Source organism: Gymnodraco acuticeps, unplaced genomic scaffold, assembly GCF_902827175.1.
Source record: "Gymnodraco acuticeps unplaced genomic scaffold, fGymAcu1.1, whole genome shotgun sequence".
NCBI lineage: Eukaryota > Metazoa > Chordata > Actinopteri > Perciformes > Bathydraconidae > Gymnodraco > Gymnodraco acuticeps.
This window is the reverse complement of record NW_022991233.1, coordinates 5,611-33,422: the sequence shown is the minus strand read 5'-3', so window position 1 is coordinate 33,422 and position 27,812 is coordinate 5,611. Positions and strand designations below refer to the sequence as shown.

The window sequence follows — 27,812 nt, the reverse complement described above, 5'->3', positions numbered from 1 at the left end:
GATTACATGTGCAAAACAAATGAATAATACAATCTAATTAAAATTATTATATTTATAAAAAAACATCAGGAGTTACATATTTAAAAACGTACACAACGTGTGTGTGTGTGTGTGTGTGTGTGTGTGTGTGTGTGTGTGTGTGTGTGTGTGTGTGTGTGTGTGTGTGTGTGTGTGTGTGTGTGTGTGTGAGTGTGTGATTGTGACCCTGCAGTAAATAGTTAAATCCAAGTGATTTTCCTCTTCCTCATGATTTTACTCTGAAAATCCATGAGTCCTGTTGTTGTGTGCTTCCGGTGTTCCCTGAATGTGGGCGAGGCTCAGAAACAGCTGCGAGTCTCTCTTCAGGTTTTTCTGATTCAACGACAATTTAGGATTTAAAAAGCCTTCAAACCCAGGAAACATAAGAAGAGGATTAAACGCGTTCTGCCAGGAGAGGAAAGGGGTTTCTTCTCCACTTCCGGTGCAGGAACACAGACGGTGAGTCCAGCTCGTTATTTCTTTGTCTGGTTTCTGCACTGCTGAGGAGAACATGTAGAAACACTGATACATGTGGGGCTTCTGGTCTCAAAGGTACATTATTTAATTTGATTTGATTGTATTTCAGGTATTTTTCGGAGTTACTCCCTTGTGTTTATTATGAGAAATGCATGTTATTCTTTTCTTATTTTTCCTGCTGAAGTCAACATTTAAATATTAAAAGGTTTTATGACAGGTTTAAGTAACTGGAATAATCTGGCTTCATGATACTAAAACAAACATCTTTTGAGTTATTTTTTAAAGTTACTTTCGTAATGAGAAATGCAAGTCTCCACTTATTTTAAGCTGTTTTTATTAATATAAGAATACATATTTCCAGATATCGTCCGCGTCCCTCAAGTCAATAAAGGTTCATAATCCTCGACTCAAGTGTCCTTCTTCATCTCCTTTATATCCTTCTCTCCTTCCCTAAAGTTTGTTTTCAGTCCTTTGTATATCCTTCTTAAAGTCCTTCCTTGTATCCTTCCTTAGTTCCTTTTGTATGTCCTTGTTAGTGCTATTATTATTTATTTTTTAAAGCTGCAAATACAATCTGATAATTATTTAATATTCACGATTACCAGAGTGAAAAGTATTATAGAGATGCTTCGTGTGCGTGTGTGTGTGTGTGTGTGTGTGTGTGAGTGTAAGTGTGTAATGTGTGTTTCCTGTGACGCGTTTTCCTCCAACATCATCAGCTCCAACAGACTGCTGCTGCTGCAAGGCATTCTGGGAAACAGGGGGGGGAGACACATCTGAGGAAGGGGATTCAATAAATGAATAAATGTAATCCTGTTATAAAGCCCTGAAGGGAACAGGAAAATAATAATATATAACTATACACAAAACTATATGAATCATTCCTTCACACGTTTGGAATATTAAGTTCATTTGTGATTTTAAAATCTATATAAATAAATTAAATGACCCCCACTAAATGGACATTCTTTTCCATAATAATCTTGATTTTGTTTCTTTTCATTTAATCGTTTTTTGGCAGGGACATTAATGAACACATAAAACAAAAAAATGCATCAAGCGTAAATATGAATATGAGCTCATTTCCATCCGCAGTCCCTCAAACATTTAAGAACATGACATTTATAAACATGGCAAAAACAAATACATGATATGCAGAAAGAGCAAGAGCATCATACACAAGTATTTACCACATGGCAGTACAATGTAGCAGCGATATATAAAGGGCAAGATAGGTCTTCACTGTTGTGTTGCCAGCATCAGAGCACCTCCTGAGCGCGGTGGTGGTGCTGCAGGGACTTCACCCCTCATGTCTGCAGCAAGCTGCTCCCTGAAGGACTTCTGGGTGTGTGGCTTCGTCCTGCCGGGGTCACCCCTCATCTTGTGCAGCTCCTTGTGGAGAAGGAAGCTGTTCACCACTGCAATGTCCAGAAAATGGTAAAAAAAAAGGTCTTGTACCATTTCATGGTTTTGTGGTGAACGCTGTAGTACCCAATCAAAGCATCGGACACATCCACGCAGCCCATGCTTCTGTTGTAGTCCATCACAGCGTCAGGAACGGTAACAACCTTAGTCTGCCACACACCAGCCCGTTTCACTTTCCTCCCGACAGTCTGTCCACTGAATCAGAAGATGCAGAGGGAGGCTGAGTTAGTACTGGTGTAGACGTCCGGCGGCGTAGCTTGGATGTTGATGGCTCTGGGGCAACTGTATGCTGATCTGATGCACGTCGTAGCTCGGATGAGGCAGATGTTGATGGCTGTGATCCAGAAGCCATTTAATACTTGTCTTCATCACTGTGAAAACAAATGTGGAAAAAACAATTACTTTGATTACTTCACTGGATTATTCTTTCAAAAATGTAACTCAAATCAGAAATAATTCCTCCATTTAGCGTGTGTGAAATAACAGTATACACATATATATATATATATATATATATATATATATATATATATATATGTGTGTATTGTAGTGCCGAGAGATATGGAGTCAGAGGCGGTGCAAGGAAGGTGCAAGAATAGTGATTTATTCACAAGCTGCAAAGGACATGTTGTCGGGTCGCAGCCCGGGTCGACAAGAAGAGAGAGCCAAGAGGGTACACACTATTTATAGGTAACCCATAACATGTCCGTGTGGGAACAATACCGCAACTGTAAGTTCCAAGTTTGAATTATGTCCCAGTGTTAAATAGGTGGTCACCACACAAGCCCCCCCAGAATTCAAACATGGCAAAAAAAATATTTATCCCCACGTCCGTGGAGGAAGCACCACAAGGGCCGAGGAGGGTGGGGGCCGCAGGTGAGGACCGGGCCACGAAAGGTGGAGCGCAGGAGAGGGCAGGGGCCCCTAACGAGGGCGAGGGCACCCACACCGGGGGGCGGGGCGTCGTAAGGGGGCCGCAGTAAGGTGTCGCGGAGAACCCAGCAGGAAAGAGCGCAACCCCGGCCGCAGGCAGGACGCACAACGGCGGTGGGCTACGAAGTCCTCGGCAGGCGTCGAGGTATCCCCGGAAGAGAGGAGCAGTCCCCCCGGGAGGAAGGAGCGCAACCCGGCCGCAGGCAGACGTGCCACGACGGCGGGCATGAAGTCCTCAGCAGGCGCTGAGGCATCCCCGGGAAGCAGGAGAGGCCAGACAGGGTCCCGGAGCGCGCCACCCAAGGGCCGATGGAGCATGGGCGACGTCCGGAACTGTCGAGGCGAGAGGGGGTCCAGGAGTGCGCCACCCAGGCGCCGATGAACGTGAGTGGCGTCTGGATATCCCCGGAAGGCAGAAGAGGCCAGACAGGCTCCGGAGCGCGCCACCCCACGGGCCGATTGCAGCATGGGCGACGTCCAAAAACCGTCGAGGCGAGACGGGGTCCAGGAGTGCACCACCCAGGCGTCGATGGAAACTGTTGAGGTGGCGTCTGGGAACCACCGTGGAGGTGGTGAAAAATGTGGAGAGTGTCCCACATGAGGTCAACCGGCTGGTCGAACCTCCTCTCCGCACCAGAAAGAAAGAAAAAAAAACTCAAAAGGGCTGATAGCCGTTAGCACTAGCCGTCGTTAGCCCACGTGGTTAGCAGCCGGGACGTGCAGCCGCACGCCCCGAAGAACAAACCCACGAGGTAGCAATGGGGTGCTGGTCGACCCAGCAGGTCGTTGCATTGTCCCCCCCGTTTGGATAGAAAGCCCGAATGCGGGGGGGAACGGCGAGCAAACGTCTCCAGCCTTCTTCGGAGAGCGCGCACCGAGCCTCAGTCCGCGTGCCGGTGGCAGCCACGGACGTCTCCAATCAAACCCCCGGCATTTCGAGGAAAGGAACTCGAGTTCCTTTTGCCGTGTTCGGCTCCGTCCCGGAAACTTCTCAAGACGTATCAGGGTCACCAGTGTAGTGCCGAGAGATATGGAGTCAGAGGCGGTGCAAGGAAGGTGCAAGAATAGTGATTTATTCACAAGCTGCAAAGGACATGTTGTCGGGTCGCAGCCCGGGTCGACAAGAAGAGAGAGCCAAGAGGGTACACACTATTTATAGGTAACCCATAACATGTCCGTGTGGGAACAATAACCGCAACTGTAGTTCCAAGTTTGAATTATGTCCCAGTGGTTAAATAGGTGGTCACCACAGTATACTGTTATTTCACACACGCTATAGTATATATATATATGTATACTGTTATTTTACACACGCTATAGTATATATATATATAGACTGATATACAATACAGCTTTATTTATAAACTGCTGTTAGTCAATGTCTGTAGAACTACATTTGGCGTGTGTGGAATAACAGTGTATATATGTATATATATATATATATAGTCTATATATGTATATATATATATATATATATACTGGGTTGATATACAATACAGCTTTATTTATATACTGCCGTGTTATAGTCACGAAATACAATTAATCTATTTATACGTTCACCAACGTGATGTTGCCATTGTTTTAGTTTCTCACGGAACGATAACGCTACAACAACAAAGCGGCGTCCATTTTGTATTTTGCGAGTGTGGAATGACTATAGATTACATTAAATACACAACTAATAGATACAAACAGAGAGAGTACATACCTTTCCTGAAGTTCATAATCAGGGTTGCCTGCTGTTGTCTCTGTGTTCTCTGTTCGCTGTGTTCTCTGTTCGCTGTGTTCGTTGTATGGGCATAGATATGTCTCATAATTATTTGTGTGAACATAAAAATAATTTGTGTGTAAATATGTGATTTGTAAATGTAAAACAACATCCACAAATGCATTTAAAAGATTTGCAAACTCACAAATACATTTGCAAGTGTAAAACGGATCTGCAAATACGCTAAATATGTTCACAAATAAAAAAAGATCTGGGAATATTCCTCTTTACCATTTCCACTCTTTCGATCAGGCATTTGTGAATCCAATTTGTATTTGTGGACCAAAACTGCGCTTGCGGATCTCAAATCTCTGTTCGCGGATCTCAAATCTCTGTTCGCGGATCGTCTTTTTACACACACGGAATTTTGAGACATATTTTCCGCCGGTCTCTCTCGGCTAAAATCTACTCGTGTCACTCGGTTATTTTCGGAAACCACGTGATGGCCTGCTGATTGGGCGACATTTTCCGCATGATTTCAAAGTAAGAGCATGATGGTTTGTTAATGCTTGTGTTTGTATATAATGAACAGCGGAACCTTAGATGCATTCTTCATCACCATCACCATCATCATCATGTTATAGTGATACAGTTAGTTTGTGTTATTGATTCAATATAGCATATATCGAGCACTTTCGTTGATGTTGAAGTGCAGGCTATACGCCACTTTCGGGTCCCGGGGGAGCAGTATAGCCGAGACCGGCGGAAAATATGTCTCAAAATTCCGTGTGTGTAAAAAGACGATCCGCGAACAGAGATTTGAGATCCGCAAGCGCATTTTTGGTCCACAAATACAAAATGGATTCACAAATGCCTGATCGAAAGGTGTAAATGTTAAAGAGATATTCACAGATCTTTTTTTTATTTGTGAACATATTTAGCGTATTTGCAGATCCGTTTTACACTTGCAAATGTATTTGTGAGTTTGCAAATCTTTTAAATGCATTTGTGGATGTTGTTTTACATTTACAAATCACATATTTACACACAAATTATTTTTATGTTCACACAAATAATTATGAGACATATCTATGCCCATATCGTTGCTGCTGTGCTGGAGCGGTTGTGCGGCTGCTTCTGCTCCGTCTGTGCGTAAAGCAACCGCTGCTGGCATTATTCATACTACGCAGGATCCTATCTCTGGAACCCATAGGTCGATTTGGGAGATTGACACCTTTTTTGAAACTTTGGAGCCAATAGAATCGAGGGGGAGTTAGTAAACGCCGCTAAACACTTACTTCAAGGAGAGAGAGGCTCGCGTAAACAGCACGTGAGAAAGCCAAACCCCGGACTGCAAAACTTTATACCTACGATGCGGCCATGAATGTAATGATGGATTATCAGGAACAATTCTAAAGTGACTAAGTGACATTGGATTAACCTTGAGGAGCGTTTTTATTCCCTTGAACACGACTTTTGATCACAAAACACCAACGGTAAAACATAATTATTGTTATGCTTTAGAACACTGTTGTTGTTTTCTTGCTCTGTTCTGGCTGCTATCTCAGTGAGTTTGTGTCCTACAGTGATGATACTTATATAAACATAATCTGTGGAGTATCAGCTTTCAGCTGGTATGTAGTTTGTGCAGAAAATATTAAGTTTTAAATATCGTTTTTGCTAGTTAAGACCGGAAGTAGCATCAGCCTGTTTTCACTAAGGGCTAATGCTAACGCTTCTTGTGAGACTTGTGTTTTGTTTCGGTAAAAATGGCTCATATCATTAGGTTGCTGAGTTTTTTTCCCGTTATTTGAGTATAAGACATTCATAGGTTTTTAAATATTAAGAAGCCACCAGACGCTGTCTCCTGCAGTGATGTGTTTTTCCACCCGGTATCGAGGGGGCCGGCTTTAAGAGGTTAAAGGGCAAGAGGAGATACCCCTGTGTTAAAGGAGAGGAGAGACCCCTGAGTTAAAGGGCAAGAGGAGAGACCCCTGTGTTAAAGGGCAAGAGGAGATACCCCTGTGTCAAAGGGCAAGAGGAGAGACCCCTGTGTTAAAGGAGAGGAGATACCCCTGAGTTAAAGGAGAGGAGATACCCCTGTGTTAAAGGAGAGGAGATACCCCTGAGTTAAAGGAGAGGAGATACCCCTGAGTTAAAGGGCAAGAGGAGATACCCCTGTGTTAAAGGGCAAGAGGAGAGACCCCTGTGTTAAAGGGCAAGAGGAGATACCCCTGTGTTAAAGGGCAAGAGGAGAGACCCCTGTGTTAAAGGAGAGGAGAGACCCCTGTGTTAAAGGAGAGGAGATACCCCTGTGTCAAAGGGCAAGAGGAGATACCCCTGTGTTAAAGGAGAGGAGATACCCCTGTGTCAAAGGGCAAGAGGAGATACCCCTGTGTTAAAGGGCAAGAGGAGATACCCCTGTGTTAAAGGGCAAGAGGAGATACCCCTGTGTTAAAGGAGAGGAGATACCCCTGTGTTAAAGGAGAGGAGAGACCCCTGTGTTAAAGGAGAGGAGATACCCCTGTGTTAAAGGGCAAGAGGAGATACCCCTGTGTTAAAGTAGAGGAGATACCCCCTGTGTTAAAGGAGAGGAGAGACCCCTGTGTTAAAGGAGAGGAGATACCCCTGTGTCAAAGGGTAAGAGGAGATACCCCTGTGTTAAAGGAGAGGAGATACCCCTGTGTCAAAGGGCAAGAGGAGATACCCCTGTGTCAAAGGGCAAGAGGAGATACCCCTGTGTTAAAGGGCAAGAGGAGAGACCCCTGTGTTAAAGTAGAGGAGATACCCCTGTGTTAAAGGAGAGGAGAGACCCCTGTGTTAAAGGAGAGGAGATACCCCTGTGTTAAAGGGTAAGAGGAGATACCCCTGTGTTAAAGGAGAGGAGATACCCCTGTGTTAAAGGAGAGGAGAGACCCCTGTGTTAAAGGAGAGGAGATACCCCTGTGTCAAAGGGCAAGAGGAGATACCCCTGTGTTAAAGGAGAGGAGATACCCCTGTGTCAAAGGGCAAGAGGAGATACCCCTGTGTCAAAGGGCAAGAGGAGATACCCCTGTGTTAAAGGGCAAGAGGAGAGACCCCTGTGTTAAAGGAGAGGAGATACCCCTGTGTTAAAGGAGAGGAGAGACCCCTGTGTTAAAGGAGAGGAGATACCCCTGTGTCAAAGGGCAAGAGGAGATACCCCTGTGTCAAAGGGCAAGAGGAGATACCCCTGTGTCAAAGGGCAAGAGGAGATACCCCTGTGTCAAAGGGCAAGAGGAGATACCCCTGTGTCAAAGGGCAAGAGGAGATACCCCTGTGTTAAAGGGCAAGAGGAGAGACCCCTGTGTTAAAGGGCAAGAGGAGATACCCCTGAGTTAAAGGGCAAGAGGAGAGACCCCTGTGTTAAAGGAGAGGAGATACCCCTGTGTTAAAGGAGAGGAGAGACCCCTGTGTTAAAGGAGAGGAGATACCCCTGTGTCAAAGGGCAAGAGGAGATACCCCTGTGTTAAAGGAGAGGAGATACCCCTGTGTTAAAGGGCAAGAGGAGAGACCCCTGTGTTAAAGTAGAGGAGATACCCCTGTGTCAAAGGGCAAGAGGAGATACCCCTGTGTTAAAGGAGAGGAGAGACCCCTGAGTTAAAGGGCAAGAGGAGAGACCCCTGTGTTAAAGGGCAAGAGGAGATACCCCTGTGTCAAAGGGCAAGAGGAGAGACCCCTGTGTTAAAGGAGAGGAGATACCCCTGAGTTAAAGGAGAGGAGATACCCCTGTGTTAAAGGAGAGGAGATACCCCTGAGTTAAAGGAGAGGAGATACCCCTGAGTTAAAGGGCAAGAGGAGATACCCCTGTGTTAAAGGGCAAGAGGAGAGACCCCTGTGTTAAAGGGCAAGAGGAGATACCCCTGTGTTAAAGGGCAAGAGGAGAGACCCCTGTGTTAAAGGAGAGGAGAGACCCCTGTGTTAAAGGAGAGGAGATACCCCTGTGTTAAAGGGCAAGAGGAGATACCCCTGTGTTAAAGGAGAGGAGATACCCCTGTGTCAAAGGGCAAGAGGAGATACCCCTGTGTCAAAGGGCAAGAGGAGATACCCCTGTGTTAAAGGGCAAGAGGAGATACCCCTGTGTTAAAGGAGAGGAGATACCCCTGTGTTAAAGGAGAGGAGAGACCCCTGTGTTAAAGGAGAGGAGATACCCCTGTGTTAAAGGGCAAGAGGAGATACCCCTGTGTTAAAGGAGAGGAGATACCCCTGTGTTAAAGGAGAGGAGAGACCCCTGTGTTAAAGGAGAGGAGATACCCCTGTGTCAAAGGGCAAGAGGAGATACCCCTGTGTTAAAGGAGAGGAGATACCCCTGTGTTAAAGGGCAAGAGGAGATACCCCTGTGTCAAAGGGCAAGAGGAGATACCCCTGTGTTAAAGGGCAAGAGGAGAGACCCCTGTGTTAAAGGAGAGGAGATACCCCTGTGTTAAAGGAGAGGAGAGACCCCTGTGTTAAAGGAGAGGAGATACCCCTGTGTCAAAGGGTAAGAGGAGATACCCCTGTGTTAAAGTAGAGGAGATACCCCTGTGTTAAAGGAGAGGAGAGACCCCTGTGTTAAAGGAGAGGAGATACCCCTGTGTCAAAGGGTAAGAGGAGATACCCCTGTGTTAAAGGAGAGGAGATACCCCTGTGTCAAAGGGCAAGAGGAGATACCCCTGTGTCAAAGGGCAAGAGGAGATACCCCTGTGTTTAAAGGGCAAGAGGAGAGACCCCTGTGTTAAAGGAGAGGAGATACCCCTGTGTTAAAGGAGAGGAGAGACCCCTGTGTTAAAGGAGAGGAGATACCCCTGTGTTAAAGGGCAAGAGGAGATACCCCTGTGTCAAAGGGCAAGAGGAGATACCCCTGTGTCAAAGGGCAAGAGGAGATACCCCTGTGTCAAAGGGCAAGAGGAGATACCCCTGTGTCAAAGGGCAAGAGGAGATACCCCTGTGTTAAAGGGCAAGAGGAGAGACCCCTGTGTTAAAGGGCAAGAGGAGATACCCCTGAGTTAAAGGGCAAGAGGAGATACCCCTGTGTTAAAGGAGAGGAGATACCCCTGTGTTAAAGGAGAGGAGAGACCCCTGTGTTAAAGGAGAGGAGATACCCCTGTGTCAAAGGGCAAGAGGAGATACCCCTGTGTTAAAGGAGAGGAGATACCCCTGTGTTAAAGGGCAAGAGGAGAGACCCCTGTGTTAAAGGAGAGGAGATACCCCTGTGTCAAAGGGCAAGAGGAGATACCCCTGTGTTAAAGGGCAAGAGGAGATACCCCTGTGTTAAAGGGCAAGAGGAGATACCCCTGTGTTAAAGGAGAGGAGATACCCCTGTGTTAAAGGGCAAGAGGAGAGACCCCTGTGTTAAAGGAGAGGAGATACCCCTGTGTCAAAGGAGAGGAGATACCCCTGTGTTAAAGGGCAAGAGGAGAGACCCCTGTGTTAAAGGAGAGGAGATACCCCTGAGTTAAAGGAGAGGAGATACCCCTGTGTTAAAGGAGAGGAGATACCCCTGTGTCAAAGGGTAAGAGGAGATACCCCTGTGTTAAAGGAGAGGAGATACCCCTGTGTCAAAGGGCAAGAGGAGATACCCCTGTGTCAAAGGGCAAGAGGAGATACCCCTGTGTTAAAGGGCAAGAGGAGAGACCCCTGTGTTAAAGGGCAAGAGGAGATACCCCTGAGTTAAAGGGCAAGAGGAGAGACCCCTGTGTTAAAGGAGAGGAGATACCCCTGTGTTAAAGGAGAGGAGAGACCCCTGTGTTAAAGGAGAGGAGATACCCCTGTGTCAAAGGGCAAGAGGAGAGACCCCTGTGTTAAAGTAGAGGAGATACCCCTGTGTTAAAGGAGAGGAGATACCCCTGTGTTAAAGGGCAAGAGGAGAGACCCCTGTGTTAAAGTAGAGGAGATACCCCTGTGTCAAAGGGCAAGAGGAGATACCCCTGTGTTAAAGGGCAAGAGGAGATACCCCTGTGTTAAAGGGCAAGAGGAGATACCCCTGTGTTAAAGGAGAGGAGATACCCCTGTGTTAAAGGGCAAGAGGAGAGACCCCTGTGTTAAAGGAGAGGAGATACCCCTGTGTCAAAGGAGAGGAGATACCCCTTTGTTAAAGGGCAAGAGGAGAGACCCCTGTGTTAAAGGAGAGGAGATACCCCTGAGTTAAAGGAGAGGAGATACCCCTGTGTCAAAGGGCAAGAGGAGATACCCCTGAGTTAAAGGAGAGGAGATACCCCTGTGTCAAAGGGCAAGAGGAGATACCCCTGTGTTAAAGGGCAAGAGGAGATACCCCTGAGTTAAAGGGCAAGAGGAGATACCCCTGTGTTAAAGGGCAAGAGGAGATACCCCTGTGTTAAAGGGCAAGAGGAGATACCCCTGTGTTAAAGGGCAAGAGGAGATACCCCTGTGTTAAAGGGCAAGAGGAGATACCCCTGTGTCAAAGGGCAAGAGGAGAGACCCCTGAGTTAAAGGGCAAGAGGAGAGACCCCTGTGTTAAAGGGCAAGAGGAGAGACCCCTGTGTTAAAGGGCAAGAGGAGATACCCATGAGTTAAAGGGCAGTTAGCGGTGATTGCACGTCTGCTTGTTTCTCATCCGTTCTCTGAGTTGACCTCTGAACCCATTGAGAGTGGGATGATCCCGTATCTCAGGGAGGCTGTTCCACAAAGAGCTGTCCTTAATGGAGAGGACATTTAGTCCCAAAGTGGTCCGTCTGCGCTGGACCTCACAGTCTCCTCTGGTGTCTGACCTAGTGCAGCGTTTTTATATAAAGTATACATATAAGTATTTCCCTAAATTATTAAAATCTTTACCTTTGTTTAGGTGCATTTCTGAAGGTCATGCATGTAGATAATATAACATATAAAAGGTATATTCATTTCACCTTGCATAATAATAATAACAATAATAATAATAATAATTGGAAACAAAAGAAATACATAATAATAATAACATAAAAAGTCAAAATCAACAAGGCATTCACATTTCTGACGGTCCTGAAAAAGACTCTCCGGAGTGATGTGTGTCATTTGTATACAAACTCATGCAAAGAGGAACTTCTCCAGGAAGTTTATTTTTACTCTCCAGTGACCGGAAACACACACACACACACACACACACACACACACACACACACACACACACACACACACACACACACACACACACACACACACACACACACACACACACACACACACACACACACACACACACACCACACACTGTAGAGTAAAGAGTTGTTCTGGTGCAACACTCAGTGACCGTTAACGTTCAAACCACGAAGAGCATTCCTCAGTTCAAACAAAGGACACACACACACACACACACACACACACACACACCACACACACACACACACACACACACACACACACACACACACACACACACACACACACACACACACACACACACTGTAACAGAGGGTCTCTGTTTGCAGTCGCTGACCCACTTCTTTTGTCTCTCGTTCAACAGAATGGTGTCAGATTCTTTGTACTGACTAAAAGAAGGAAGTATTTGAGGAAAACATTTCGCGAACCGCTTCAACACGTGTGTTTCGGTTTTATTCACGGCATTCTTTTGTTATTCTACAGTATTGTTGTTTTATAGTTATTTGTTAATGTAACCCAATTTGTGTTCTTTGAAATTGAAAAGGATATCGCATTGTGTTTGTTACTTTCGTTGCATTTGTAAATGTCTTAAGTGTAATTTGGCTTGGCTTCCTATTTATGGACATGCTTTTATTTTGAAGGAGAGCTAGCGCTGTTGACAGGAAGTTGTTGTTGCTATGGAAACAACGTGACGGAGATTAACGGAGAAAAAGTAATATCTACATATAAAGACGGAGAAAGTAAACGATAACGTTTATGGTTAAGTGTTAGCACCCCCCGGAGAGGCACAAGCTCTTACGTTGATATTGGAGATTTCAATACATTCAAAAAACGAAAATCCGAATAACGAAATTGAAACCCGAATAGCACTGCAACGAACGAATATTCTGATATTCAGGTACAGCCCAGGCATGAGCGTCAGTTCTCAAGTTAGCGTGGCTAGGATGTTGCATTGTATCTTGTGGAACATTACAAGTAAAGTACGTGAGAGTAAGATAGTGTGTCCTTATTATCAGTATAGTACACAATACACATTGAAACATGTCCTTAATCTGTGATCCACATATACAATAAAAACTCCCTCTGAAGGGAACACAGGGATTTTAGCCGTTGGAGACCATTTACATGCACTAAAACCTATATGACACTATGAGGAGAGGCAACACCACAGGACTACTTAAACCATGTTGTAATGGTTTGTGTGATACTGAGATGATGCGGTGCTTGCTGATTGTTGTGTACCTGCCTAAGGACTGCAGATGGGAATATTCATCTGGCATCATTCATCTCCTCTCTTCTCTGAGATGAATGTATTTGTATGCACGGTCCTCTTTGAAACACGTATAACAATAGAAAGCAGAATAGGGCCTCTTTAATTAACTCAAAATCTAAGGACCTGTTGCAGGATCTCCACATATTGAAGTTGGTAGAGTCTACACTTCTTAATCTTTTAATGTATTTCCCACGTTGGGTCTGACTAACAACTGGATCCTCATGCAGTCACACAGATCTTGTGACTGCATGTTAGACTCCTCCGGCAGCTCGGGGGTTAACAGGAAACATGACCTCACCGCTAACCGCTGGTCTGTTCTTCTTCTTCTTCTTCTGCTGCAGGATGTGAGAGAAGATCACCAGACACACGGAACCACTGAAGGAAAGCAGACGGTGTTTGTGCAGGACGTCTGAAGGTAAAACCCTCCTGCTGTGTGCGTTTATAAAACCTCGCGTTTATTATCTCATCGAGGCTTGTGTCCGTTACTCCCTCTGTGCTCTGACAGCTGATCTGAGGCTCTGGAGAGTTTCAGAAGTTAAACACAAGGAGGAAGGAAGCATGTTATTACCTTGTATCGTCTGAAAACCTGCTCTAATGTCTTTCTTAAAATCTAATAAACTGTACTTCGTCATGATCTCACTGTACTCAGTTGTAATATTGTTCTTCTCTTGCTCCTCCTCTTGTTTCCGTACACTCTAATGTTTCTGTTGACATCACTGAACCTCAAAGCTAAGTGCCTGACCTGGATGGATAAACCTGCATGGCAATAAACCTGGTTCTGATCGACCCAACAGAGAGAGGCGTGTTTGCATTCACATATTTTCCTATTTTGAAGCACATTTTGAAGCGACGACATACACACGTCCATAGTACAACACGACGGCACAATGTATACTTTTATATTGAAACACTTGGTCTGCAGGTTTTCAAGGAGTCTTAAAGTCAAATCTCTGCTCTGAAAATATGTCAATTTTCGTGAACAACAATTCAAACCCAAGCTAAACTTCCTTCCACATATGTCAAGGTGATTTAGATTAGTTTTTGTCCCTGTGGAAAGATGTTGTATTTGATACATGGGATGAATTCAGACGTCGCAGACAGTTAACTCATGTTCTTAACTTTGATACGAGTACAGTCCATTTACATGTACCTACATATAAACACAACTAGTGAGGCACACTGTTCTATTATCATGAACACACACACACACACACACACACACACACACACACACACACACACACACACACACACACACACACACTGTCCTGCTGACACACTCAGAGCACAAAGTGTAGATTCCTCCGGCACTGAAAATAGTCCCTAACAAACGTTCCTCTTGTTTGTTGTTAACATTATGAGCTAACTGAGAGAATATCTGTGCTTTCAAACCACAGACGAGTCGAGACGTTAGTGTTTAGAGACGGACTCCATCTTTGTTTATTTGTTATTTTTTGACCGTAAGAAAGAAATGGCTGCTCTTTCTCTCAGCCGGTGCCGGGTTTATGATTTCTTCGGCTGCTTATTGAAATAACTGAGACTTTGGTATAAAAATAAAACCCTATATTTGTGTTTTTAGAGATGTATGTTCCCAGTATGAACCACAGGCAGAGTCGAGACGATAGAGACGGACTAAAACATTATTATTGTTTTTTGTTTAGTTTTTTGACCCGGTTTTGTGTTTCTGGTTTCTTTCACAGATCCACAAAAAGACGCTCGGCTGCAGACAAACATGTCTCTGTTCTTCTCTGGAGCTGTGACAAGTATGTCAAACACACACACACACACACACACACACACACACACACACACACACACACACACACACACACACACACACACACACACACACCTATTGTTTTGCTGTAGTTGTGAGGACCATGTTTTGGAAAACAACTCGTTCTGTGAGGACCTTTTGGTTATTCCTCACTTAAGATAGGATAAGAAAGAAACCTTTATTGATCCCCGTAGATTAAATGAAGGTGCAGCAACACAACAATATGGACACACACACACACACATACACACACACACACACACACACACACACACACACACACACACACACACACACACACACTCACTATTATGTTATCAACTCGGTAAAGAGGCAGAAACAAAACCTTACCAAAAAGAAAATTGATATATATCTCCAAACATTTGCTGTTGTGAATGTGCCTTAATGCTGTCTAACAAGATTAACCTTATTGTATTACCTTATATTACATTATTATTGTATTACACACACATTGTTTTGCTATACTTGTGAGGAACCTTGCTTTGAAAACAGCTGTGAGGACATTCTGGCGGAGAAATGCTGTGATGATCCTGAGGGCAGATGCCTCCTGTTGTTCAGTACAAATCCTCTTCTTGAAAAGACATTGCATATAAATGCTGTTACACTACCTGTACACATTCACCTGAAGGAGTGCATTTGTGTCGTACTGCCTCCTCTGTTTGTGTCTTTGCTGTCGTTTGGTTTTATGAATGATCTTGAAGACAACAGAGACCTCTCAGAGTCACATTCCTGCAGAGGGTTATCACCAGAGAGAATTTACTCAAGAGGTGTCGGCACTCAGGAACGCAAACTGATAGAAGACAAGTCGTCTTTTTTTAGAAAGAAAACACACACACACACACACACACACACACACACACACACACACACACACACACACACACACACACACACACACACATGTTGCATCAGCTGTGTGTGCAGCGGTGTGTAAATCTATCTCTTCTGGTATCTGTTTTCCAGGTTCACCGATTAAACGAAGGCTACGGGGTCACTCCTGTCAGAGGTACAAAAAAGATCTGCTTCTCTAACATGTATTCATTTATTTTAAGTGTTAAATATATAAATATGTGTTTAAATCCAATCCACTTTATTTATATAGCACAGTTTAAAAACAGAGGGTTTGCCAAAGTGCTTCACAATGAACATAACATTATAATATAATATAATGTTACACGAATAGATAAAAAGCACACATAAGAATAAATACAAGGCACATAAAGGCTATGGACAGACAGTAAAGGCATACACACAGGTAAGACACAGCTCAGACTGACTGGTAAGCGAGGGGAAAGAGGTGGGTCTTTAGGCGGGACTTAAAAGCTTCAAGGGTGGGCGACAATTTGACACGAGGGGGCAGGTCGTTCCAGAGCCTGGGGGCTACCGCTGAGAACGCTCGGTCTCCCCTGGTCTTTTTATTTGATCTTGGGACTACCAGCTGATCAGCCGACGACCTCAAAGCCCTTTAAGGCTATTTTGCTAAAACAACTAATGAAGCACAGAAACTTCTTCCAGGTTTAAGTCAGAAAATAAAGTTTTTCTCACCAGCGTGGAGACATTTTGATATGGGAACCGAACCAAAAACATAAAAAGACTCAAATAAATCAAGAATATTTATAATATTTAATATAATTATTATTTAGATTAACACTCGTGCCGTATTTTGAACTCCAACACAATATCCAGTGTCCAATTATTACCCTGATTGTACAGTATATGTAGCAGCGAAATAAAACATACATTTGAACTCGTAATAAAACTGCCGCCGAGGGAAAGCCAGAAAGCACCTTTTGCTCAGGGAATTATTATCCAATGTCCGGGTGAGAATGTTGTTTCGTTCAGTTTATCACTCTGGGTTCGAACAACCCAAAGTCCAACATATATACAGAATATATATATATATATATATATATATATATACACAGAACTATGGTTTCTCCTGTGTTTCCCATTGTAAACAACCATTTGCTTAAAAGGTAGCACTTAAGAGTTTCACTTAGCACTTAGTATGGTGTTGCTTGTTGAAGTAAATAAGTCAGCACTGTTCTTGTCGTCCTTAGTTTGAATCTTGATGGTTCGCTTTGGATAAAAGTGCAGCTAAATGTATTTTATAGCTGATGCTGACACTAATGGACTCTCTTTGAACGTGCTCAGCCTGGACATGTGTGTAGCTATTGTCTGCATAGGTTATAATGCTAATTAAAGCTTCTTATGCTACATGTGCAGGTTAGCATCCGGCAGTTTCTATGTGCTGGAGACCCTACTCTCCATTTCTAACATAAAACGTTGGGTTACTCAACATTTACTAAGCTGGAAACTGGATTATTAACGGTCTCTCTTTAATATGTCTCCTCAGCCTGGACGTGTCTCTGCTCTCTCCCGACTCCTCGTACGTTTGTTACTCGTCTCTGGACGGCGACCCGAGCTCCTGCCGCCGCTCGCCTCGCCTGCTCACCAACGGATACTACAGCGTGACGGAGGACAGCTTCTCCTGGGACGAGAAGGGGAACGTCTCTCTGACTCCCTGCAAGACCAGCGTCTCCTACAAGGAGAACCTCGTCAGGTGGGACAGAAACTCAAAGTCAACTTTATTGTCAATCTTTCAGTTTGTGTGTACAGACAGAGAGATCGAAATACCGTTTCCCACAATCCAGAATACAATAACAAAGATATATACAAATATATATAAAAATATGTATATCCTATATGCACACATTAAGACATAAATAAATACACAACAATCAATATATGCAAAATAACAGTCACAGCAATAACTTTGAGAAATGTACATTAGTGCGAGTCCATAGCAGAGCAACTCAGAGAAACAGACCATTTACATGCACACAAACCCATGTAACACAATGTGATGATTACATATGCAAATGAGACACTATGTAATGCTTACAGTTGGTTACATTTAGGAGAAATCTGCAGACACAAACAGACAGAGTGAGGAAAATAACCTCCTGGATGTGGGTTTAGGTGTTTTCTTTCCACTAGTCTGAAGGAAGTTATGTCAGGGAAGCAAAGTGTTGACCAGTGTATGAAACGACATGAAGGGTGTTTCCAACAATGAGCTCATTCTCAGCAGCCAGACCTTGAAATACTTCAGTTAGGTCATTCTAATGAGCTACACCAAGACGGGAGTACAAATACTTTGTTACTGTACTTAAGTACATTTTTACTCCACTACTTATTTTTCTGACGACTTTTTACTTTGACTTCTTACATGTTGAACTCAAATACCTGTACTTTCTACTTCTTACATGTTGAACCCAAATACCTGTACTTTCTACTTCTTACATGTTGAACCCAAATACCTGTACTTTCTACTTCTTACATGTTGAACTCAAATACCTGTACTTTCTACTTCTTACATGTTGAACTCAAATACCTGTACTTTCTACTTCTTACATGTTGAACTCAAATACCTGTACTTTCTACTTCTCACATGTTGAACTCAAATACCTGTACTTTCTACTTCATACATGTTGAACCCAAATACCTGTACTTTCTACTTCTTACATGTTGAACCCAAATACCTGTACTTTCTACTTCTCACATGTTGAACCCAAATACCTGTACTTTCTACTTCTTACATGTTGAACTCAAATACCTGTACTTTCTACTTCTTACATGTTGAACTCAAATACCTGTACTTTCTACTTCTTACATGTTGAACTCAAATACCTGTACTTTCTACTTCTTACATGTTGAACCCAAATACCTGAACTTTCTACTTCTTACATGTTGAACCCAAATACCTGTACTTTCTACTTCTTACATGCTGAACACAAATACCTGAACTTTCTACTTCTTACATGTTGAACCCAAATACCTGAACTTTCTACTTCTTACATTTTGAACACAAATACCTGTACTTTCTACTTCTTACATGTTGAACACAAATACCTGAACTTTCTACTTCTTACATGTTGAACACAAATACCTGTACTTTCTACTTCTTACATGTTGAACCCAAATACCTGAACTTTCTACTTCTTACATGTTGAACCCAAATACCTGTACTTTTTACTTCTTACATGTTGAACTCAAATACCTGTACTTTCTACTTCTCTCATGTTGAACTCAAATACCTGTACTTTCTACTTCTTACATGTTGAACTCAAATACCTGTACTTTCTACTTCTTACATGTTGAACTCAAATACCTGTACTTTCTACTTCTTACATGTTGAACTCAAATACCTGTACTTTCTACTTCTTACATGTTGAACTCAAATACCTGTACTTTCTACTTCTTACATGTTGAACTCAAATACCTGTACTTTCTACTTCTTACATGTTGAACTCAAATACCTGTACTTTCTACTTCTTACATGTTGAACTCAAATACCTGAACTTTCTACTTCTTACATGTTGAACTCAAATACCTGTACTTTCTACTTCTTACATGTTGAACTCAAATACCTGTACTTTCTACTTCTTACATGTTGAACTCAAACACCTGTACTTTCTACTTCTTACATGTTGAACTCAAATACCTGTACTTTCTACTTCTTACATGTTGAACTCAAATACCTGTACTTTCTACTTCTTACATGTTGAACTCAAATACCTGTACTTTCTACTTCTTACATGTTGAACTCAAATACCTGTACTTTCTACTTCTTACATGTTGAACTCAAATACCTGTACTTTCTACTTCTTACATGTTGAACACAAATACCTGTACTTTCTACTTCTCACATGTTGAACTCAAATACTTGTACTTTCTACTTCTCTCATTTTCCAAACAGCTGGTTCCTTTAGTCTGAATGTGTGTTTGATGCGTGATCATTATTCTTTAGAGTCATTGCGTGCCTATTGATTTGAACACGATCCGTGGATCCATCATTTCCTGGTCTTCTCTAAAGAAGAGGGACCAATGGAAACGTTGTCATGTTGCCGTTGTTCAGCATGGAAACATTCATTAGCTAACAATGACATTATTGTTCTATTAATATAAAGGGAGGTCAGGTACTCTTTAAAGCAGCTGCTAGTTATGGGTACTTTTTACTGAAGTACATTTCAAAGTTCTTTACTTTGACTTGAGTAAAGAAGTTTAGTCAGTACTTCTACTTTCACCAGAGTATTTTTAAACATGAGTATCTGTACCAGGCCCGGCTCCAGGATGAAATTACTGAGGGGGCTGTTAAAAAATCAGAGGGGGCGATTTTTTTTTTACAACAACGAAAAATACTGGCAATGTAATGAATTGACACACCAAGCTTTTTTCCTTCTCACTGCTCTACAATCTCTTTGCTTCTTTATTTTTATTCCGGATTTACCCCTCTCGTTCTGTTCTTTTCCTCTGATCTTTAATAATAGTTGTCTGTCTTATTTTTTGTTGATGTCATATTGTTTTCACCAGGGCCGGCCCTTGGCATAGGCAGTATAGGCGAATGCTAAGGGCGCATCAACCCATCGGGGGCGCCGGAAATTGGAGAGAAAAATTACATCATGTATTTTTTAGCTGCCCGGATTATAACAGACTCATTCTGAAAACTGCACTGGAACAACTCAACATCAAGGACATGGATTTCAAGTCAATATACGAAAGTAAATCAAGAAATGAAGTCAACAAGCTGATCTTCAAGTTCCTCAAAAACACTGGTCTGAGGACAAGGATTTAATATGAACATTTAATAACTCAACAGTAGGTGGCGATATATGCTCCAAGTGGAAGCGATTCGCCATTAAAGAAAAAAGAAGAAGAAGTAGTAGAAGAAGAAATACGCTAACGCTACAAACAGGCACAACACTGTTACTCTGTTTTTACTGACATATAACATTTGATTTCACCTTGCTTTTTTTTTTTTTTAACGCACGTTAAAAAACGGGAACATTTTCGGGAGTTTCAACCGGGTACCGGCCACCGAAAACGGGGACTCTGCCCGGAAAACGGGGACGTTTTGGTCACCCATCCGACTGTGTTTACAGCTAGCACACACGCTAACATTAAGACTACAGCTCACTTGGGGTTGAGGCTTGTTTACACCTTGCTTGACTGCCGGCCCACATATCTGATCCACACATAGTAACGTGTGTTGGGGAAAATAATTATTTAAAGTTATTTAATAATTGTGACATTTATTGTACTTTTTGATGGATGAATGATGCTCAAAGTGAAGGGGCAATGCCCCCTCGTGGCGCCGGGCCCGATCTGTACTTCTACTTGAGTAAAGGATGTGTACTTTTGCCCTCTCTGCTGATCATTGGTGCTCGAGTTCACTTCTTCTTCTTCTTCTTCTCTCAGGATTTTCCGGCGGCGGCGGCGGCGTCCTCGAGGCTCTTTGGCTCGCCTGCTGAGCGACGTGACGGAGAGCTGTCAGTCGTGGCTGGACGAAAAGGTCTTTAGAGGCGTCTTCGGTACCGCACAGAACCAGGAACAAGACCTGGACCTGGATATGGACCTGGATCTAGATCTGGATCTGGACCAGGCCCGGAGCAGCCGGGACAAGAAGACGTGGTTGAACAGCACCGAGCTGGAGGACAGCCGCAGCTTCAGCTACGGTAACAGATCCAGGATTCACTGCTGAGATTTAAGATTGAAAGGTTCTCACAAATTAAAGATTAAAGTCTCCACGATGTAACATCCATCTTCTTCTATGCAACACAAACTCTACTTGTTCCAGATATCCATTTTAATTAGCACAAAAAGTTCGGTATTATTTTCTGAACTTCATCTATTTTTGTTTGAAATGTATAACTTCCTGTCCCCTGGTCTGGAGGTCAATGGTTACCAACATTAGCCGCCTTTAGGTCAGCGGTGCTGACGTTAAGTCATGTGACCGTGCTGTAGTTCCTTTATAGCCCAACATTAGCCGCCTTTAGCTCAGCGGTGGTGACGTTAAGTCATGTGACCTTGCTGTAGTTCCTTTATAGCCCAACATTAGCCACCTTTAGCTTAGCGGTGGTGACGTGAAGTCATGTGACCGTCCTGTAGTTCCTTTATAGCCCAACATTAGCCTCCTTTAGCTTAGCGGTGGTGACGTGAAGTCATGTGACCATGCTCTAGTTCCTTTATAGCCCAACATTAGCCCCCTTTAGCTTAGCGGTGGTGAAGTCATGTGACCGTGCTCTAGTTCCTTTATAGCCCAACATTAGCCCCCTTTAGCTTAGCGGTGCTGACGTGAAGTCATGTGACCGTGCTGAAGTTCCTTTATAGCCAAACATTAGCCTCCTTTAGCTTAGCGGTGGTGACGTGAAGTCATGTGACTGTGCTGAAGTTCCTTTATAGCCAAACATTAGCCACCTTTAGCTTAGCAGTAGTGACGGGCACCACTATAGCCTATACTGGATACTTTAACCTCCTAATTTTTCTTTCTTACAGTTTGCTACACTGAGCTCTATTGCACTTAAAATATATTTATACTTTTTTCTCTGTCTTTCAGACCACACTGAGATCCCGCCCCCTCCTGACAAAGTGGCCCCGCCCCCTAAGATTCTCATCCAAGAGGAGATTTGCTCTGAGATCTGTCAATCAAAGTTTACCCAATCACTGGGCGGCCTCTCTGAAGTCCCGCCTCCTTCACCCTTCTACACTAATAGCTGCTGTCCGGCCTCACCTGAGCCCACAGGTAACTGAAACACTTCTAAATAACCAGAGTGCCAATAGCAAAAGTATTTTTTTATTTTCTTGGCTTTTTAAATCACTAAATGTGGTTAAATGTCATTTTGTGTTTCTGTTGCACTTTATCTGAATATTTGAATGTGTTTAATTACATTCCTTGAGTTTTAATGCGCTTTATAAATAAACATAGCTTGCCTTTCAACCTGTTTTATTACTTTACAACCATTTCTTTCGATACGATTTAAAAAAAATTGGATAAAGAGAGTTTTGTATTTCAAATATTATTAGAAATTACAAAAAATCTAATGTTTAATCTCATCATTAATGTGTTTGTCTGTATTTGTGTTTCAGGTTTAACGATGAAGGCCCTCCTCCTTTTCATCTTCACCCTCTTCCTCTTCACCGCTCTATACTCGGGGTAAATCTCTATTTCTCAGCATCATTTTTTATATTTTCAAATGCAAATCTGTGTAAAACATACTTATTTATTTAAATATATATGCAGATATTTTGAAAAAGACAGCACTTGTGTGACATTCGATTTTTAGTCTTAAAATCCAATATAATGGTTTTTTGGTTTAACAATAAAATGTGTTTCATGTTTTTTTTTTCCGTCTCCCTAAAGGTGTCTTTTGTGGAGCGCCACCGTCACGTCTACTGTGTTTGTGATGATCACATCATTTATGCGTAAGTTGTTTAACATATTTTGCACGTAAATGAGACTTAATTTAGGGTTGAATAAAACAAAACATTAAATCTGGCTGGAACATATGTTATACCTTTTTACTTAAAGGTCTCCTATTATCCTCTTTATCATCAATATATCACAGGTCTCAGATATATCCAGAGCCTGTCTCTGATTGGCTGAAACACCAAACAGATCATTGCAGCATTACCCATAATCCCCTCTGTTTCAGCCCTGTTTCCAAAGTGCTGATTCTCTGTCTGTTACTTTAGAGCACATGTGTCAAACTCAAGGCCCGGGGGCCAAATCAGGGCCGTGGTGGATTTAATTTCGGCCCGCAGGATAATTTTTAATTACCATTAGATCTGGCCCTCCGGTATATTGCACACCTTCACTCCATCCTGAGGGTCTCCTCAGCTCAGAGCCTGAGCCCAAACATTGATGACCTTGCTCCCAAGATGAGATGCCAAGTATCTGAGCTAGCATCACAGAGCAGCACACTGAGTTCAATGGATGCTTCCTTCTGCACTTTCTCTCAGGACAACAGGGCATGTTTGGTTTTCTCTCTGAGGGGAATAGTTTTGTTGAAGCTGTTGTTGGCCTGTGGGAAAATGTGATCATAAGAAATGAGTCTGGAAAAGCTGCAGATAGAGCCATAAGAAATGAATGCAACTGATTATTTAACGTTTCATGTTGTTTTTATAGGCAATCATTTAAGCCTTGTTAGTTCCAGGTTTAATATGTGCAACAAGTTCATTTCAATAAGTTCTGCAATAAATATTGAACCAGTCCGGCCCTCCGCGTTGCCATTTTTGGCCCACTGTGTGTTTGAGTTTGACCCCCCTGCTTGAGATGAAAACAAGGAGCCCCTCCCCACGCCCCTCTGAGGGGGGGGGTTACCTTGGTTGCTGATTGGCTAATGGTAGAAGAGCGGACACATGTTGATGTAGAAGAGACATGAGGAAGTGTATAAAGCATAGTAGTTGACCGTTAAATAATATGGTACCTGTATCAGAGTATTTTCACGTTACAAATTATGTGTTAAATTATTTTTTTTGTATCAGTCTTGACAAAATCGTGTCCGCTGGGCGAGTGGAGGAGGGCGAAGACAGAGGTGAGTCTGAAATTAAATACATTTTCTTTAATTATGTCGACTGTTCGCGTGGAAATAACAACGACTACTAATTGAATTCTGTTTTTCAGGACATCACATCAAGAAACGAGTAAAGCAGCGTCCGTTCCTCTGCGATGTGAAACTGGAAGAAAGGTGTAGAAACATATTTAACATTTCACCGTCTGCATGTTCGATAGAAGTGACCGTGAGCTCCGGAAAACATTTCACAGCAAACGCTGAAGCTCTGGCTGATAATGAAAACGTTCTGAAAGTAGAACCAAGTAAGAAGTGTCAAGAAAAACTTAAAGTAAATCGAACGCTTTTTATACATTCAACCTTTGAATCGAATGCAAAACGTGCGGGCTATTTGTTACGATTTTTCCTGATGGCTTTTTAAAGTTTCCTGCGATTTAAAAAATAAATTGAACAGGAAATGAGTTTAAAAGACGAATCCGACGACGCGTTTGGTGCTATAAATCTGAAGGAGCTCATTCACAAGGTGACACAAGTTATTGTAGTTTAGCTTTAAAATATATATTGAATATAAAAAAACAACCTGATGTATTTTTGAAATACTGTAAGTGTATCTATCATTGATGACAGGTGAGCTTGGCTGTTTGAGATGTCCAAAGTGAACACATTCAGGTGAAGCCTCACTTCTTTTCAAAATATTTTTTATTAAAGAAAAACAAAAAATCTGAAAATCTACCTGGAAGAAAAAGTGCTTTTTGTTAGTTTCATTCCAAAATCAAGAGATACACATTCAAAGCATTGCTCCTTTTACATCAAAGCTCAGATTCCATTTTGAATTTCTGATTTCCTAGAAAGATTTCTGACAAAGAAAGTGGTTTGCTGCAATATATATGTATTTATTCAGTACCCTCCCCGAGAGCTATTCTGCACGTATATGCAGTGTTCTGGAGGAGTGACGTCAGATAGCCAGGTAACCTATCTGCTGAAGCACAGGGTCTACTAGCTTTACAGACAGCCCCTAAGCCCCCTGCTACACTGCAACGCCCAGCCCATGTTATATGTAGACGTTGTCAGAAGCCAGGCCAGGGAGAGCGTTAATGCTGAGGTTGAGGGGCAGCAGTTGAGGGCCCCATTGTCCACCACAGCAACCTCTGTGGCACAGGAGCGGGAAACAGGTTATAAAATGCAGCATGATAAAGATATGTTTAGTTTGTTTACATCTACAGATTCATTCGTACTGATTGTTAAAACTAATCGAAAGTAAACTTGATTGAAACCGTCAGAGGATTAAATAAATCCACTTATTTGTGCAGCTTTAACAGTTATGGCACGTCCACACGGCAGCGTCGCGTGCTTCAACGGAGACGCTTCCCATTCACTTTGAATGGGGGGACGTCACGCGTTGCCGAACTGCATTGTGGTTCCGTCGCTTTGCCTCCGTCGCTCGCTTCGAAAGTTCAACTTTTCAAGCGTCGACGGAAGTGCCAGCCAATCGAATCATATGCCAGAACAAGCTCTAGCCAATCAAACCGCGTGCTTGTATGTCCGGGGAGGGAGATTAATGTGATTGGTTGTTGGTCGTGCACCAGACACGCCCACCGGCAAGCTTCAACGCGACGGAACCGTGTGGACGTACCGTAAAAGACCTCTGTATTTTAAATATGAAATAATCAAGTTTTGGTGTGAAACTCTAATGCTGATAAGTGCCTTTTAATATCAGCCAGCAGTGCAGACAGAAACTATTACAGGGAAGGTTTAAAGAGGCCTTATTCTGCTCATAGTAGTATTTAGTGCCTCTACTGTGACTCTCTGTTGTGATTGGTCAACAGCTTTGAGATGTCCCGCCCCTTAACCTATCACGTACAATGTGTTGGAGAGCCAATAGGAGTGCAAGTATTCCATAGTGATGTCACTTTGTTCCGGAAGTAAACAAACAAGTCAAATGGAGGATTTTGTTCTATAGGGAACACAGGGATTTTCGCCTTTGCAGACCGTTTACATGCACTAAAACCTATAGGACACTCTGTGAGAGGTGGGAAGGAAACCCCAAAAAGCAGAGTAGGACCCCTTTAAAGCTACATAGCTGCTAAAAACATGAAACAGTGTTAAAATAAAGATGAATTGTTTGATTTATCCTGCACGGTGGGGTCTAAGGACAGTTTTAAGATCTCAAAACAAAAAATATGTTGTAAATGTAACAAATAATAGTTGGGATGAAAACAAATACTCAAGTAAAGTACCTCAAAATCATACTGAAGTACAGCACTTGAGTAAATGTACATTCCACCACTGGCCATGTTGAATACATTTACAAATAATCACGTGGTCTCGCTCTGGAGGAAAACAAGAATAGGTGTGTTCATCGGGAAAAGAAGTGCGGCTATTAAATGTAAAGAAAAACAAAGTACGGTAGCTTTATAAGGTTTCGACTTTATAAAGCTTATTTTTATTCAATTTTAAATCATGTTTGGACCTCAAAGTATGCCAAGAGTTTGTGTTTCGAAGAATCTAAATGTTCAAAATGTCTTTGAATGAATTGAAAACATTTGATATGTAGTTTTAACAGTCTGATAATCAAGTCAAATAGGAGTTACTGGATTGTTAATATCGTTGCATTTTACGTTCTGTTACACAAAGGTATTCATATTTAGGACTACAGTTGATAATGCTGGTGTGACTGGTTGTTTAATGGTCTTTTTATTCAGTGTAAATCTAGAATAATGTGTGTTTTATTAACGCAAAGTGCCAAATGTGTAGAAATACGACGAGTGGGTAAATCAAATTAACAAAAATCAATCTTTATTAGTGATATTTGTGATACTGCTCTGCGTTGTTTGGCATTTAAAGCTGCAATTATGAATGTGTTATTAGAATGCACTGTGTAATGACCCCCAGCTGCTTAAAGAATATTTTAAGCGACCTTTATAGGGGGTTCATTGTTGATAATATGAGCTGGAAGTGTTTTTAGGAGGTGGTGGAGCCCAAACACGAGCGAAAATTGGACTTAAATTCATCATATGGAGACAAAAGTCGCTCGGAAATAATGTAATATGCGATGCTTGCTCAGCTTCCCTCTGGTGGTTGGAAGCATTTTGACGCAGCTTTAAATGACCAATTTTAAATGTGTTTTTTATATAATAGACTTTTACGATGTGGTGTCAAATATTGAATATACTGCAAAAGCCTTTCTGTGACAGAAACTCATTTTAATATGAATTTTCTGGATGAATCAAACCTTGAGATAAGCTCTGATGTGTGACATCTATTGTTCATTGTGTTATAAATATATATACATATATCAATGTTTCTTTCCATTGACTGCACTTTTTTCCAAAGGTGGAAATGTTATATTCTGCTTGTGAAGAAACTTATTATATCTGTTTTATTTCATTGTTTGAATGTTATACAAGTCAGAAAACTGTGAAAACAACTTTAAACGAGGCACAAACTAGATATTACATTAAAATAAAGGCATTTAAGTGATGAATTTGTTACCAATATGCCTTCCTTCAGTGTTTTACTGCATTAAAATCAGTAAATACTCTAAAGTGATTTCTATGAGTAGTAGTGGCCCTTGTCGGCCTGTTGATGGCGCTGCGTTTAAAGGTCTCATTTTCACAGTATTTTGCAAATTGTCAGATATTTACCAGTTAAGCTGGAAATGTTCTATTTTATGTGAATTTAAATGATGTTTACCATCCATTTAATCCTGTTACAAATAAATAAATACAGCGTAAAGACAGA

The 27,812-nt window shown here is 42.3% G+C and overlaps 1 protein-coding gene across 2 annotated transcripts; it reads left to right on the top strand.

Moving 5' to 3' along the window:
• The first annotated feature begins 301 nt into the window (after positions 1-301).
• On the top strand, positions 302-27,812 carry tmem71 (transmembrane protein 71). Of its 2 annotated transcripts, none has more exons than XM_034239436.1 (11): positions 302-477; positions 13,265-13,338; positions 14,624-14,686; positions 15,685-15,727; positions 17,078-17,284; positions 20,980-21,236; positions 22,118-22,303; positions 22,648-22,714; positions 22,922-22,983; positions 24,046-24,095; positions 24,185-27,812. In XM_034239436.1, the coding sequence occupies exons 3-11, from the start codon at positions 14,656-14,658 to the stop codon at positions 24,206-24,208; spliced, it is 927 nt and encodes a 308-aa protein (XP_034095327.1). In that variant the 5' UTR covers positions 302-477; positions 13,265-13,338; positions 14,624-14,655; the 3' UTR covers positions 24,209-27,812. The 2 variants fall into 2 exon arrangements, with proteins under 2 accessions (XP_034095327.1, XP_034095328.1); XM_034239437.1 differs by having other exon boundaries at positions 302-570.